The 16,980-nt window shown below is 33.6% G+C and overlaps 1 protein-coding gene across 1 annotated transcript; it reads right to left on the reverse strand.

The window, feature by feature from the left end:
* Positions 1 to 2,828: 2,828 nt before the first annotated feature.
* LOC145265729 (S-crystallin SL20-1-like) lies at positions 2,829 to 16,597 on the reverse strand. Its single transcript, XM_080121785.1, has 6 exons — positions 16,327 to 16,597; positions 13,903 to 13,998; positions 11,568 to 11,683; positions 7,820 to 7,855; positions 6,348 to 6,455; positions 2,829 to 3,098 (listed from the first exon to the last, which is right to left on the reverse strand). Exons 1-6 carry the CDS (start codon positions 16,457 to 16,459, stop codon positions 2,934 to 2,936), a joined length of 654 nt encoding a protein of 217 aa, XP_079977911.1. The 5' UTR covers positions 16,460 to 16,597; the 3' UTR covers positions 2,829 to 2,933.
* Positions 16,598 to 16,980: the final 383 nt, after the last annotated feature.

The raw sequence follows: 16,980 nt of genomic DNA on the forward strand, positions 1-16,980 counted from the left end.
TTTTTGACAAATATGGTAAAATAGTTCCAAAAATGGAGTGTTTTTATTAGTCCTAAAAGAACACCTAGGACACACCCAAGAGTTATCGCGAAGTATAGACAAACAATACTATATAGAAATCAGTTGGTTACAACTTTTCAGAAACTTTTATAAAAATTCAAAACATCAAATTTTTTTTTGATAAGCACAAAAGAGTCAATTTTAGCCATTTTTACCCAGAAGGCACCTCTAGATAGGCAACCGGAGTTTTCCCGGAAAATCCGTTCTGTTACCTTTTTTTTACTCATATCCTGTTTAATGCTTGTGCAAAATTTCAAAAAAAAAAAAAAAATTCCAATGCGCAGTTATTGAGAAAAGTTCGGACAAACAAACGGACGAATAGACGAATGAACGGACGAACGGACAAGGGTGAATTTACAGGTCTAGGGAAGGACCAAAAGCTGTGTTCAACCTTTACATACAAAATATTACAACCACCTGCACTTATTTCAACACGATTATTTAACTCTTAAAAAAAAAAAATTCAGGAACAGTTCATAGTCCATTGACCAAAACAAAACAAAAAAACGTTCCATAAAATCGAGATAATTTTCCGTTCGAAACGCAAAATCACATTAACCTGTGCTACATTGCAAAACAACAAATAAATGATTTTACAATTTGTCAGGTGTTCACCATAAACATTGTTTTCTTGTAACAGACCTGGTTATTTCGGCCTACCACCTTTTTATTTATTTGTTCAACCCGTTGGTGTGTTCCCAAGCGTAATTGTGATAATTTTAATTGATAGTTGATGACCTCGCGCCGCGGACCATCGAATAAATCTGCACAACCAACACACACACACACACACACATTTTTTTCTCGGCACGTTTGTGTGTGCGTGTATTTTTTCTATCTTCTAACAGATAATCGGCACTTTTTTTTTTCAAAACACGCGACAACAAATTTTCAAGTTACATTAAACAGTTTTCGACATAAGATTTGAAAAAAAAAAAAAAAAAAAAAATCTCAAACCAATTTTATAAACTTTTTCCCCTGCAAACATTTCTTACTTTATTAATGATTCAGAAGAAGCTATCACACATGTTATCGAAGATCTCTCCTTGATAACAACCTGCAGTGTTCCCTGAAAGCTGAATGACAACAAGTCTCCCCAGGTTTTCAGTACTCTCTACCTCTTTCGATAACATTTGCAAATGACTTTGCTTTATCGCAACTGCTGCTTACCAGGGATTTCTCACCGGCAGCCGTCATAGGTCTTCACTGAATTTAATTAGCAGTAAGCCACCCCTAAGGTCGCAGTTCTGTTCGCACTTTTCCAGCGGGGGTCTGGTCAATGCTCTCTTACTCTGCTGTGTTACTCTTTTTGGGGAGTATGGGGGGGTTAGAGGACATAGATGTATGCCGCTTTAACTTTGTTGGTTCCATGGAGCGCTTCATGTTTTGCCTCTGGAGCAGTTTGTCTGGCCTGCGCGTGTGGCGCATGTGTGTTAGTCTTCACATTCAAGGGTTTTCCTTAATATTTTAGCTGTTTTCAATATTGATATTCGTTATATCTTTCCAGTCATTCTTTTGATTCCAATTTCTCCCATTCTTTTTTTGTTTGTACCATTTGTTTGTGCGTCCGAGATGCAGTTGCTTTACGTAGATGTATTGTTGATTTTTAAACGATAATACGGTTAACGCAGCGTCTTCACCTTGAAGATCTTGTTTCTTAGGAAATCGCCGATATTTTTATTTTGACGTAAACAAATAATATTTGTATTCATTTATTTATTATTTCTTAAAACAGTAATCTACAAGCATGCATGTTTCGAGGCCCTACCGCTATTTAGTGTAGCTTGACTATCAATGACAAATCTACGTAAGTTTATAAGCGATAAAAATAAACAGTTAAATTGTTTATGACACTGTGGCGTAATAGATTACACGCAGGACTAAACTGCATTAGGTTGGGGTTTCGATTCCTAGAAACGGTCAATCTACGCTGAGGAGAGCTAATTCCTCGAAACATGCACGTCCGTAGGTTACTCTTTTAAAAATCATATATATATATATATATATATATATATATATATATATATATATATATATATATATATATATATAATTATTAACTCAAACCGTTAAAGATCTACAAAGACGAGAGTGGTTTGAATAAAACATGCGCCATATTGTGCTCTAGAATTTATTCATACCATTCTCAATGTATTTTGTCAGAATCTCTGCCTCTGTAGCATGTCCATGACAGGGGCTTATTTCGCTTCTATAAACAAATAATATATGTCGATTTCCGAAGAAGTTAGTTGTTACGGTGGAGTTCATTCGTCGAAATCAGCAGGCGGGTCAATTGCGTATATATATATATATATATATATATATATATATATATATATATATATATATATATATACATCGCGTATATATATATATATATATATATATCGCGTATATATATATATATATATATATAGGATACATCGCGTATATATATATATATATACATATATATATATATATCCCGTATATATATATATATATATATATATATATATATATATATATATATATATATATATATATATATATATATATTTACTTCGACAATGCTTGGTATATAGACGGAGCTTAGGGATCTAACAAGTAACACAATAATTTTGTTTCGTTTCATGAGAGCTTGACTGCTTGATACTGATGTGTTTTTAATGAGCGCCATACAATATATGAAACCTAAAAGTCAAGGGTAGAATACAAACAAGTCTCAAAGAAATACAACGTGTTAAAGTTTTAAAAAATCAAATTTTATTTAGTTCATGATTTTTTAATTCATGAAAATATCCACATGCGTTTTGTATTTGACGTTTTAATATTGAAGCACGTCGGGCGGTTCGTTATCATTCGCAATCGTTTTGGTCAGTACAGGTCGCAATCTACCAATTGGTGTTGGAACGCTTCTTCAAGTACGCAGAGATCTTGGGCTGGGCAGCGACACGTTTCCACAGTGCCATCAGTTTAGGGTAGTTGTTGAACATGGACTGGTCCTCCATCATAGAGCTCTCAAGGCAACAATAGCACATCATATCACACAGCATCATCTGAAAAAGAAGAATAATTATTGTATATTTATGGCTAGAAATATACATGATCGTCTTTCACGAAAAGTCTATGATATAAAACTCTCTCTCTCTCTCTCTCTCTCTCTCTCTCTCTCTCTCTCTCTCTCTCTCTCTCTCTATATATATATATATATATATATATATATATATATATATATATATAATTATTTTTTGCTGTAATAATTAAATACCTACAGGCACTAATGTTTTATCCTTTCGGGATTCTTCAGTGCAGGGTGTCACGATTAACACCAGCCGAACGATTCGAACCCCGCACCAGGAGACATCCCTGACTCGATTAGCGGAGACTGTATCCATTCGGCTACCATTAACCGCGTGAAATAGCATTGAATTTAAACATTTTTTAATTTTAAATGTTCATTTACGTCAGTCAGAGAGTGATCTAATCGTTATACGATGATCTATGCATAAGAGCTAAATTGACCGACTTTAATTCAACTGAAAGTGCTCAACGATAAGAAATGAATTTCTTAAAGGGACTGTCATATATATATGCATTAAAATTAAAAAAATTAGTTCATGTATTGTGTTTGTTAGTTTTTATTTCTCTCTCTCTCTCTCTCTCTCTCTCTCTATATATATATATATATATATATATATATATATATATATATCTCGAAATTGTATTTCTCGTTATCTCGTTTACCTGTCTTTCCATTCCATTTTTCGTCGGAAACTACTGAGCCCATCTGACTGAATTTCCTTATGAAGCATTGTTCTAATAAGGTGCAGCGAACTTAGAAGTATGTTATCAGTTCGATTCACAATAAGGGATCGATACGGATTAATATTTAAGTTCCACTTTTTCTCAGGAACTACTGGGACAACTTGCCTGAATTTTTATGGGCCTCTGTTGCAGCAAACTAAATATAGACAACATAATACACACATATATACATATATTTATATAAAAAAATTCAAATCATTTTCTAGTTTACAAACTGAATTCTGTAAACTTAAACACACACACATATGTATATTATGTATCGCCATTAATAAGTAAACTTCTATTAAAAGAATATAATTTAATTAAAGACACAGGTTTACCCTCTCCCACTTTAGAAAATACTACTTATAATAATTAATACATTTAATCAGTCAATAAATTACGTAAGGAAAATACACTCATTTCATTTCAGTTACACATTCATATTTGTTCATTTCAGTTACACATTCATATTTGTTTAAAAAATATGAATTGCATCATATCTTTCTAAATATATTAACATATGACATTATATATGCCATTCTCTTTAACAACGTCATGCACCTACTCCACTTTTCTTAAACAATTTCCAACGACTTTCTTTGTTATGTGTACTCAATATGGTTAGACTCTCGAAAGTTGTGTGAATTTTATTAACTATAAGCTAGTTTACATGACAACCATGCTTTTTTGAGAGACAGGATGAAAGTAAGGGCGGACGAACTGTCTACAATTATATATATCTGTAATATAAAGCTGAACGTCCGTGTATGTGTCTGGTCACGAATAAGTTTCTATATGGTTGACTATTATAGAAAACTGATCACATATAATGATAGATGTATCGAGACCCAGGAATGGGTATGTTTGATCTGGCATAATGATGATTCATTAAAATTGCGGGGTCTGCGTACGGGCCTAGTCCACAAAGTATGGAAAAAAAAAAACGTTTACAAGTGTTTTTTATATAGATGTACAAAATAATACTTTGATAAGTATGTTTTAACTTAAATAGGGATGGTATAATAAAATTGTGGGGTCTGCGTTCGCGCCTGGGCTCCATAGAATGGAAATAGGCACAAACTTTAATAAAAACTTTTCATATCTATCTGCGTAAGCATACTTTGATAATTATGTTTCAGTTTGAAGAAATATGGTATAATAAAATTATGGAGTGTTCGTTCGCTCCTGATCTCCATAGAATGGAAATATGTCACAACGTTTAACAAGGTTTTTTAATATAGATCCACAGAATCTTGTGATAAGTGTTTCAGTGTGAACAGGTAGGATATAATAAATTATGGGGTTTATCTATTTTATTTTTACTTTCATCATATTTTGCTTTGGTTTTGATACCCCTAAATTCGAAGCTATCTCTTTACAACCCTTCCTTTTCATAAGCTATCATACTTTCATAAATCCGAGTCCATTTTCTGTCGGAGGAATTCGCTATAACTAATGCAATCTTTAGCAATATATTGCCTCTGTATCTTTTGTAAATACATACTCTAGTTAAATACCTACCTGTCAATTTCTTTACGACAGTTTCAGACGTAGAATTTTTATTTAGTTTCTCCAAATTTTAAAAAACGTAATTGTCATAATACAATGTTTTAATTTATTACACGAAGTTACTGCTGAATAAGAGACCAGAGATAGATGTAAATTTTGAATGTGAATATTTTTAGAAAACTTTCTAACCCGTAAGAGAGCAACCGACATCATATAATTAATTAAGGATAAAGAGAGGAACATCCAAAACAAATATATTGGGGACATTTCGCTTTTAGCGATTATTAAAGTTTTCCTTTCAGTGATTACATTCTTATTGGCGATGTGTCCAATGCGATCTATATAGACAGACTGATCTAAAACACCGGTTTCTTTTAACACTGATATGGATTGTTTTTGGATACGACACTGACCCTATGCGAGTTTAACCAGTTTCCTCCAAAAGAGGAGGTTCCATAAGAGTATAAAATTCACAAGCGTTCCCCAGTCGCATGTATATAGGGAAGATGACAACGTTAGGTTTTTGCAAGTTTTACAGGGAGGTGGTGACGTCTTCTTACATACAGGGCCAGGAATTTACAAATTAGTCACGCATCTAGTACTGAGCAGGCTGAATGTTACTTAACTTTTGTTATCTAACGAGAACCGGTGTGTCAACGTGATTATGCCGTACTCTAATATATATGGCATCTTTTTGTACGTTTCTTAATTTTTTACACTACTTATTTATTTGACCTCTAAAATCTTTAACGATGTCTCTTTGTGTATATTTTTCTTTGAAAATTCGTTTTTTTCAAACATCATGTCACTCCGCTTGCATTTAGCTTGATCCTTGTCAAGATTAGCACTAGTTGAGGTAATCGCTTTCGAGGTAGGGCCATCCATTATGAAACGATACTTATTCTATTTCGAAATGTTAACTAATTCCTTGGGAAAGCTGTAATATTTAATAATAATAAAAAAAGCTAAAATCTCAAAAGTTTACTTACTTGATCGCCCATAAAGAACTGGTTTCCACCGTTAAATTTTTCCAGGGTTCTCTCCAAGAAAGGAAGGATCCTGCGGCAGGTTTCTATGTATCTGCCTTGCATGATAGACTGCAACAAAAAGAAATTACCTCTTATATTTAACTAGCGGGGGTACCTGGCGTTGTCTGGGTGTGGCGAAGTGCGGGGAGGGTAAATCAAAATAAATTGGAAAAGAAAGAATAAGTGAACGTAACAACCATGTTTAAATACTATAACTTTTCTTAAATCGGAAAAACAAAAGCAAAGAAAAAAAAACGAACGTGATGCATAATGAAAAATAAGCAAACGAAAAAGAAATAGCATAAATAACCCTGTTGGAAGGTTACAACTTCTTTAAAAAAATCGGAAAAACAAACAAAACAAAAAACAGCGAACGTAATAGAAAAACACGAACGTAAAATGGCATAAATAACTCTGTTTCAATATAAAAACTTTAAAATCGAAAAAAAAATATTTGTGCCCTACAGGCTCGAACGTACAATCTTCAGGCAATCACGCTACCACTATAACGACTGGTCTATGATCGCGTGAGGTGTACTAGGTCGTGTTTTTTATATTAAAAAAAAAAAAAGTCTAAACATGGTTTTGATACCAAGATACCTGCATGAAGCGTTCCTACTGTTTTAACGGCGTCAGCGACCATGGCTCACCAATGTTTAGATCCATGGCAATCTCGGGAAAAAAGTAAAAACGATAGTTTCCCGTTGCTTTCTCATCTTAATTCGGGGGTGCATCTCTTCCAGTGAATTAAACGCGCCTCCAGATACGAACCTTGAAATTTTTACGACTCGGCGCGGTATATACACCGTATAGCCTTCTCAAATGGTCACCCATCTGGTACTGGCCAAGTTGATCGTTGCTTAAATTCAGTAATCTGCCGAGAACTGGTGTGTCAACGTGATTGTGCCGTATAACAAGATATGAGTTTATTAACATTTTTATAAACATATATTCATAAAGTAATATTGTGCTACATAGTTCAATCCAAATAAACAAAATTACATTCTAAGAAACAATCTGAAATTTAATTTTTTAGACCAGCATATCTTTACAGACAATATTCTTTTTGCCGTGTTTCTTTTGAATGTTCCTTTTTCATTTTACGCTTTGCTGACTTATGTCTTCAGTGAACGTCGAAATTACTACGAGATCCTTTTCGAAAACGAGGCTAACTGAAAAGGGAAGACATCCATATTCTTGTCCAGGGTTGCCAGATTGTCATTTGCAAAGACAAATATTGCAAATTTGGATGTGTTATAAACAGCTTGGCTTTAACAAATTGTATTTGTGTTTTTCAAAACGCAATGTGTGAGCTAACTATAGAAAGAACAAACAGAATATATATATATATATATATATATATATATATATATATATATATATATATATATATATATAAAGGGTGTACCGATAAAATAGTCACCAATACTTACTGCCATATTGCCGGCTTTCATGTCAGGCTCGGTACCCTGAAAGAATAAAATATTAAAAATAATATTAGTATCTATCACTGATAGAAAATATCATATGCATAGCTTAGTTTCTTTCGGATTACATTTGGTTCGTCCGAGGAAGTGCTAATATAAATGAAAACATATAAACATTATTAAAACGCCTTATTTAAAAAAATAATGAAACCGATTTTGTTAATTTTGTTAAAAAATAAAATTATACAATTAATAAAACGATGATATATATCGAATAAATATTTGCAATTAAAACTGGAAATTACAAAATATTAATTTACATGGAAATTCCGTCGCATAAGATATATGTAATCAACAGCTATGCTTTAATAAAGCTATTATTTTTCTCGATAGCCCAGAAAACGTTTTTGAAACAGAAAAAAACAATAACACGTAGCAAATAAGAATATATAAAGTGCGATGTGATTCGATCCCGGGCCTCGAGATGATCATTACATGATTATGATGATTACGTGATTATGTTATTACGTGATTACGTGATTATGTGATTACGTGATTATGTGATTACGTGATTACGCCGTGGAATAAAATGTTTGTATAGAATAATATTTGCTACCAAAACAATAGAAGAAATTTGCAATGAACAAAAAATACTATTGTTTGAAAGAAACAGATTACCCCGCAGACATGTATATAATACGGTTTATTAGATGTGTAAACTAGTGGGGTGTTATATTTTGGTCTCACAAAAATGTCGGGTAATAAGGAGAGAATATGCACCATTTCGAAATATACTCCTATATGTAGACTTGTCTATACTAAAATTTATCGTATTTTTTCTTTTGGAGTAATCCATTCCGGTATACAGATTATGTCAGGTCGTCAGGAGTGAATATCCATCATTTCGGGTCCTAGCTCTCTTAATATATTATTGTTTGTAAAAAAAAAAAAAATCAAGGTACCAAGTCATTGAACCATATGCTATTTGCATACATATTGTAGTAACATTTTTTGACTGTATCTAATTGAGGCACGAGTACTAACTATAGATAGAACAAGTGTATCATTTTTAGATTAGAATCTTTAAAATCAAAATAACATATTTTCTCAAACGTAAAAACACACTTGTAAAAGGTGGTGATGTATAGATCTCAGTTTTACTGGTAGTTTCAAATCAATAAAATATTAAGTATAATACTATTACAACCAGCACTGGAAGATTTTGTTTTAAATAAAATCAAATAAAAAAGATAATTAAATGAATCGTTTTTTATATCAGAAAATAGGCACATATTTTTCCGATTCCGATACCCGTCAAAAGTTCCGGTATTTTAGGTTTCCGATTTCGATTAATCGTTCGAACACTACTATATATATATATATATATATATATATATATATATATATATATATATATATATATATATATGGTGTGGTCTCTATGCTCTCTTAAACAAACTTGTTATTGGTCATTTGCTTGTAAAAAAAAGCCTGGGAACTTATTGAAGCCATCTATAGATAGATAGATAGATAGATAGATGTATATATATATATATATATATATATATATATATATATATATATATATATATATATATATATATATATACCATAATGTGCTGCGATATTGCGTACACGACAGTCGCTGCAGTGAAATAGAGAGAAGCAGTCGGAGGTAGCAGGACTGGTGACCTCACACTGAGACAGCAGCAGGAGCAGTAAGACAGAGAGGGTGGAGTGGGAGAGATGTGACGGCATGAACAGCAAGCAGAAAGAGAGCAGACGACAATAAATTCCCGCTAGCCGATGACAGCTTTGTCCAAATTTGTTATGTGAAACGGAAAGTACGTACAGCAAATAAACGTGTCTCTCTCAAAAAAAAAAAAATAAATAAATAAAAAAATAAATAAATAAAAAGAAATAGTGTGTTCAAAGTATTTCTTTTATTGGTTTGGAATTTCAATGGCGTCCACAGAACGCTTTCTATAATATATACGCGAGGTGTTTTCAATAAGTTTCCAGTAGTAATTTATTTACTTTGTGAACTTTCACTGAATATTGAATTGTTTTTACGAATTTAGTTTCCAAAATAATTTAAACTTAAAAAAATAGTTTAATAGCCAAGAAGAAGACAAGAGAAACGAGAAATCTTTCGTACTTCAGAATGTCTTTTTCTGCATAGTCGCCGCCATTCACTATGGCAGTTATGGGGTAGGTGTTGTGCATGAACATACAGGTCGCGTTTTTTCATTCACATCTCCATCGTCAATCTCAAATCCAGGAACACATCCCCTAACTCTTCTGACATAAACTACATCGGCTTCGTAAATTTTCAACAGGCGCCGGTGAATGTTGATTGACTCACTTGTTTCTGCTTTGACGCCTCTTTACTTATGAAGCCCAACCATGACAGGGGTTTGTTTCTTAGAGTCTCACACTGTCAATAGCTACAACAGAGATATGAGTTTTTCAGGTCACGGATGCATGTTCAGTTTTTTAAATCAATGAACTTGCAATCCCCTCTGATATTTCGGGCAGAATGAAAATAGAAATATTACTCTACGAACATTTCTTATATCAATGCCTCCGTTCTGTCGCGGGAGACAATGAATAACCCATGTAAGAGTAATTGTGAGGCAATGGTTATGCCAGCCGCAACCATACCTCTCCTGAATGGGCACTGCTTGAGTCCAGTAACAATGAGAATTGCTAGACGACTGGGAACAATGTCGAGATACGCGGAGAACAGATACATCACATGGAATTCCAAAAATTTGTCACCCATTTTAGTAATAACCAGACTCAATGTTGCTTAACTTCGGGCATCTAACGGGAACCGGTGTGTCAACGTGATTATGCCATGCAATGTAATTGAAATGTGTCTCTTTTATTCGTAAATATCATTTACCAATGAGAACTTTTTTTAGAAGAAATGATTTATTCAGTTTATAGATGCTACTGTTGGTCTTTTTTCCAGTCAGAATCGTTTCTAGAAAACATTATGATTAATTTATTTACTGCGGACTATTATCCTTATCCATTTTAATTGTTTCGTCACGTTTCGGCTAACTATTCCCGTCGGTTCCAGGTGACCATTGTCTGAAGATAGCGGTTTCAATCCTACTCAAAACCGGCCAGAGGCTTACTTGGCCGAAAACATAGTCACACGACAAAACTATGGAAGGTAGTAATTGCTGGGAGAGCAGTTCCTATCCCGTCGTGATTACCACCTGACGAAGGCCAGAGGAATAGTTGGCCGAAACGTCGTGAAAAACTAAAACAGATGAAGAAAATTGTCCGCAATAAATAAATAAATAAATAAATAAAAAATAATACCCGTCTCAATAACGACTACTAATATATCAGATACTTATTTAGCCTTCGGGCAAGATCACAATGTAGTATCTGTTCTGATGCTACATTTAACCTTTTCTCTCCTCGGTCACTACTGAGACAATTTTATTTTTGTTCCTATTCAGAATGCCCTGTTTTGAGGAGCTTTTCTTTCTCCACATTAAAAACTGACCTTGTGTGTCCTCTGCACTCATGGGGAGGCAAGTAAATAGAAACATCAGCTACTTACAGGAGTGAAAGTGATTTTTTTATGGAACGAATTGGATTCGAACTTGGAACACCCAGCACCTCCCATGTTGTGAAGAAGTCACATGTGTCTGGCGGTGAATCAAGTGCGTTGCTATATAAACACGATAAATTATTAATGAATAAATCAAGATATTCGAGTTGATCAACTTACCATAAAGCGACCATGTTTGGCGTGGAAGTACCTCATGTAATCGTGAAGAATTTCATAGAAGCAATCGCAAATATAATCAACTCTGAACATGTCCATGTTGTTTTTACCATAGAAACCTGGAGACAAAGAAATAGACAACAGAAGTTATACTCAATAAATAGCTTAATTTACCTAGCATATAAAGTTATATTGTCGGGTTTTACATGATAAAACTAAATAGCTTTTTAAGCTGACAAATAAAACGTTGCTTCCATCGAGGCAATATTTATTTGTTTATATTATTTATTTATTAGTAATAGAGTGCTAATTTTCGCTAATGGGCATTACAACTAAATCTTCTTACATTTTACTAAAAACTTCTGCATTTCTCTATTATAAACTTACAAACCTTTTTTCCGGTTATTTCATATTTTTTTTATAATAAAGCTCTATTCCTGAATCTATTTTATTACTACCATGCTATAAATCAGTATTCACTACAAATATTTATTTCATACTACTTCAATATATATCTTTATATATATATATATATATATATATATATATATATATATATATATATATAGTAATTTATAAAATATATATGGCAATTATATATATTTTATAAATTACTAACTAGCTCTACCTACGTATTGAGCACTTTTGAAGTAAATACTTAAAGTTTACGCATAAATGTATACTTTTGTATATTAATTTTATGTGAGTAAATTAAGTAATTATCTCTCTCTCTCTATCTCTCTCTCTCTCTCTCTATATATATATATATGGGTGTGTGCGTGTGTATGTATAGTGTTATTTCAGGCTGTCTGAAAATATTGGCTTCCTGAGACGAAATGTACCATTGACGTTTTTTGTTTTTCTACTTCCTTTTGCAAAACTCAATTATTTTCTGCGAAAAAACCCCCCAAAAACCCCCCCACATTTTCCCCCTTTTCTTTCTTCCCATTTCCCTTTTCTCTTCCTCCACTTCCTGACTGGTTTGCTATCTCCTCCACTTCCTGACTGGTTTGCTATCTCCTCCACTTCCTGACTGGTTTGCTAACTTAAAATGTACCAAACATTAATACTGTAACCATTTTTCCTCTCCCATTGCAAAACTCATTCATGTTCTGCAGGGCAGGGAACAAAAACGATCAAATCCACTATAAAACAACCAAACCAAACCAAACACTACAAACTAGCGATTAAAGATACAAAGAGCTTGAAGAATAAAAACCTTCTACAAAATAACTGGACCCAACATGAATACTATTTCCAAAATAACTGGATTCGGCATTAAATAACCCGAAATAGATTGTGTCATAAAACAAAACAACCAAACCAAACTCTACAAATAAATGTTTGAAGATATAAAGAACTTGAAGCATAAAAACTGTCGGTATTAAAGAACCCGAAATGGGTTGATATGCCGTAAAACAATACACCCAAACCAAACCAGGAAATCTTATGTGGGAGAGCTCAATGCGTAGCAGAGAAAACATGACGGTGACAAAATAAATCCAATTCAATTTTAGTCCCATGTAGCCGGACTTCCTAGACTCGCATAAACCAGAGCATTTCATCCAGAATTAGACAGGGAATGGTAGGATCTGTGAGTCTCGATTGCTCTACGACGCTTCACTCTGCTATTGGCCAGCATTTTGTTGAGAATCTATGTTGTACCAATAAGTATAAACTAGAGTGGTTTGAGGAACTACACTGAATGGATTCCACAGATCATTTTTAAATTTTGGAATTTGTCTATATCTGTATTCGCAAACCTTCTTTCTGTCAGCAGAACGAATTCATAAAAGCGTTGAATATTTTGGGGGAATTTTAAACCTCCCTTTGCGTTTTCCAACATAGGACGTGCCATTTTAATCGTCTTTTATGCGAATGCTTAATTAAATTGTTTATTTTAATCGCTTCTAGCACTTCAAATTCCGCCCCCAGCCCAGTGCTGTTTATTTTCGTCAATATTATTATTTTGAAATATACTATCGATTTCTCCCGATGAGATAATAGTTGAAAGAGCTGTAGATAGTTTACAAATTTACCGAATTTCCATTACTAACGATTACTATACTGTCAAATTTCTACTGTACACTCTTTAGCCCTTATCCTCGAGTGGCCTCTTGACCTTGATAAGTGGTGACGCTTATGTAAAAAAATAGTTTTCCGCCTATCATGTTTAAACACCCCCCACACACAAACACACACACACACACACACACACATATATATATATCTACAATATAACTTTTTATCTTTCTTATTATTGCTTTCTAGAAACTATGGATTTAAACAATATAAAGAATATGTTTGTTGACGAGAAATGGCCATCTACAAGACTTACCGTGTTCTCTGGCCAAATACCTTGCAATGGCCATGGTTTCGGGCATCTTGCTCTGGCCATCGATGTCCAAAACAGGCACGCAGGAACTGGGCATATCTAGAATTAAAAAAAATAAATAAATAAACACATTTAAAGCATCTCTAGATATTTCATATGATTTCGCGCCATGCAAAGTTTGTAGATAATATATAACATAGATATCGTATATCATGTCGACAGTAATATAAATTACTATTATTTGTTATATTTGATATAAGAAAAAATGAAAAGTAGATTTGTAACGTAGTCGTTATTATTTTTTAACGGTGCCGTAAAATTTTAACATACGAACCCACACATTCATGTTTCTTCGAAAAAAAAACGCATTGCCTCTTGTTTTAAAAGTCCAAGAGTTTATGTTGTCTGCCATGCAATTAAATGTCTCTCGCCATCACGAGACAAACATTCATCTTCCCCAGTACGCAAACGCAATTCGTGCTCGGTTCCTCGCCACGTGGTGCATTTTTTCTTTTTTTTTCATCTTCTTCTCCAATGTGACATCACATTGTGCTCAGGCTCGGTCATTTGCATATTTCTTATACGGCGGCTGCTGCTGCTACCAGTGCTAGTGGCTTTGTTACAGATCTTTATATGTCACAAAAATTTTTACAGAAATTTTATTAAGTAAAAAACGTAAACAAGAAAGGAACACGCAAAAGTTCACACGAAAACATGGATAATAAATCCAATTAAATGCCCTAGAGTATAGTTTGTTCAATCTTTTCATTTCACATTTTTGTTTCCATTCCCCGCCAAAAATTCCTTCCTTTTTAATGTTTTCTTTGCCTTTGTCGATTAAAAAAAGGAATACCAAAGTTTTTTCTAAATGTTTTAATGTTTTAAATGACAATGTTTTAAAAGGGAAGCAGACTCAGTTAACTGCTTCAATAACGAGAAAGTATTTTTTATTCCCAGAAATGTCAATTAATAACTGCCGAAATGTTCCAGCTTTGTTTACTATGATTAAAATTGTTATTGCTAACATGTTACAAAGTCAAGACCAAATCCAAGCACTGGTGCTTGAATTGGACATGACCAAATCCAAGCACCAATGATGCTTGTTCCCTGATGCTTGTTGGTCTCGCGTCTGTAAATTCTCCAAACTAAAATAGAAATCAGTTTATTGCTTAACAACAATCTTTATGACCGATAATGTTATACTGTTAATTGTATTCCAAGATTCCTTTATATTTTTTCAACTGTGTGCTTTTTATTCTTATCCGTTCTTTTCATATTTTCGTTCATATACAGTGACCTAAAAAAGAAAGTCCGCACAAAAACCGAAAATTTAAGTTAAATTGATTACAACTTTTTAAGCTACCTATACCTCATTTAATTCGCCTTTATTCCTCTATAATATTACCTGTTCATTTTTGACTTTTATTTGAAGTATCTTAGTGTTCAAAACCATTTTAAAAAATAACTTCAAATCGAGAAGGCAGAAAGAAACTCGCACAATGGAAAACTTTTATTTAAATATAATTTAGAATATTAATGCAACACAAATACAACAGAAACGCAATGAACTAGTTTATATTTATTAGCATATCCCTTCTGCAATTCGACAGCCTTCAAATTTTGGGACATTCTTTTGAATTAGTCTGTGGCAATACTCCGAACATCTCAGTTCTTTTTAAGTTTTGTCCAAAGTTCTTCCAGCTTTGAAATTTTACCATTGCGTCGCTGTTGATTGGTGTAATGCCATACGTTTTCGATAGGATTGAGGTTTGGAGATTGTGCAGGCCAATCCAAACACTGAATATCATGCTTTTCAAAGAACCTCTTGACATTGCCAGCTGTGGGAATGGGAGCATTATCCTGCATGAAGATGAGATTATCATCCAAATTCAGACCACAGTGGGTGGAAAATGCCCAGTAAACATATTAATATACTTGGTCGAATTAATTCGACATTGTAAGCAACCCATAGCCCCTGAACCATTGGCATTAAAAACTCCCCACACAAAACTGAACCTCCACTACCTTGTAAGGTTGAAACTGTGCATCTATGATTAAATTGTTCGATCTTATTTCGGCGTAGTACTGCCTACCATTACTGCGTAGACTATTGAACTTGCTTTCGTTGCTAAAAATCACTTTCGATTTATATTAAAAGTAATGCTGTCTATTGCATCTGACGAAGTCCAAACGACGCTTTCTGTTCTTGACATGGGAGAAGGTTTCCGAAAATATCACAAAACCTAACACATACAATTTTACTGCATAATTAACAAAACATCTATAAGTATTCTTTGTACTCTTATATGGCTTGCGGTAACATATTTATAAGAGATATGGAAAGCTCTGACTTCACTCCCCCTTTCATATAGATGTATAATCAAATCTCTAATCATTAAAAAGATGCAAGATGACTAAAGTTCTTACCTTTCCTGTATTTGTCCCATTCGCTGAATTCGAACCTCTTGTCGGTGTATTTGACGTCGGCGGCGGCCATCAACATACGACAGATCTCGGCACGGCCGCGGCCATTGAAGTAATACAGAGTGTAGTTAGGCATGGTAGGTTTTTGGTGAAAGCGATTCAACAAACTTGATCACAGGAGAAGATATCTGCTTATGGTGTTGCTTCTTGATTTGACCGCGTCTTTTATAAGGCTTTCTGAGTCATGTGATTAATTATCTGCTACCTGTAATTAACATCAGGTGAAAAACTTCAATTCAAAAATTATTTACACCATTTTTGAAACCGTTTTTTTTTAATGGTAAAATGTCTTTGTTTGGCGTTGATAATTCGTCTTGATTGTGTTCAAATTGCAGCAAGGCGCACCACTTACAGCCATTTAGGTTTAATCATTATTTCTCATGTCTGCATTCGAAAATGTTTGTGTAATTGGAAATATATAATTAAATGTGCACCAACTTGCAGAACACAGGTGTTACTGTGCACCGTCAATTGTATTCGTGTGAGAAAGATGTTAGAGCTGAATTTTCAAAGAGAAAATTGCAGATTTTTCTTTTGTAAAGCTCAATCGTAGAAAGTATCGCCATGTTAATTGTCGTCATGCTAATTGTCACCACT

This window comes from Euprymna scolopes, chromosome 40 (assembly GCF_053919585.1).
Source record: "Euprymna scolopes isolate OS-2025 chromosome 40, ASM5391958v1, whole genome shotgun sequence".
Taxonomy (NCBI): Eukaryota; Metazoa; Mollusca; class Cephalopoda; order Sepiida; family Sepiolidae; genus Euprymna; species Euprymna scolopes.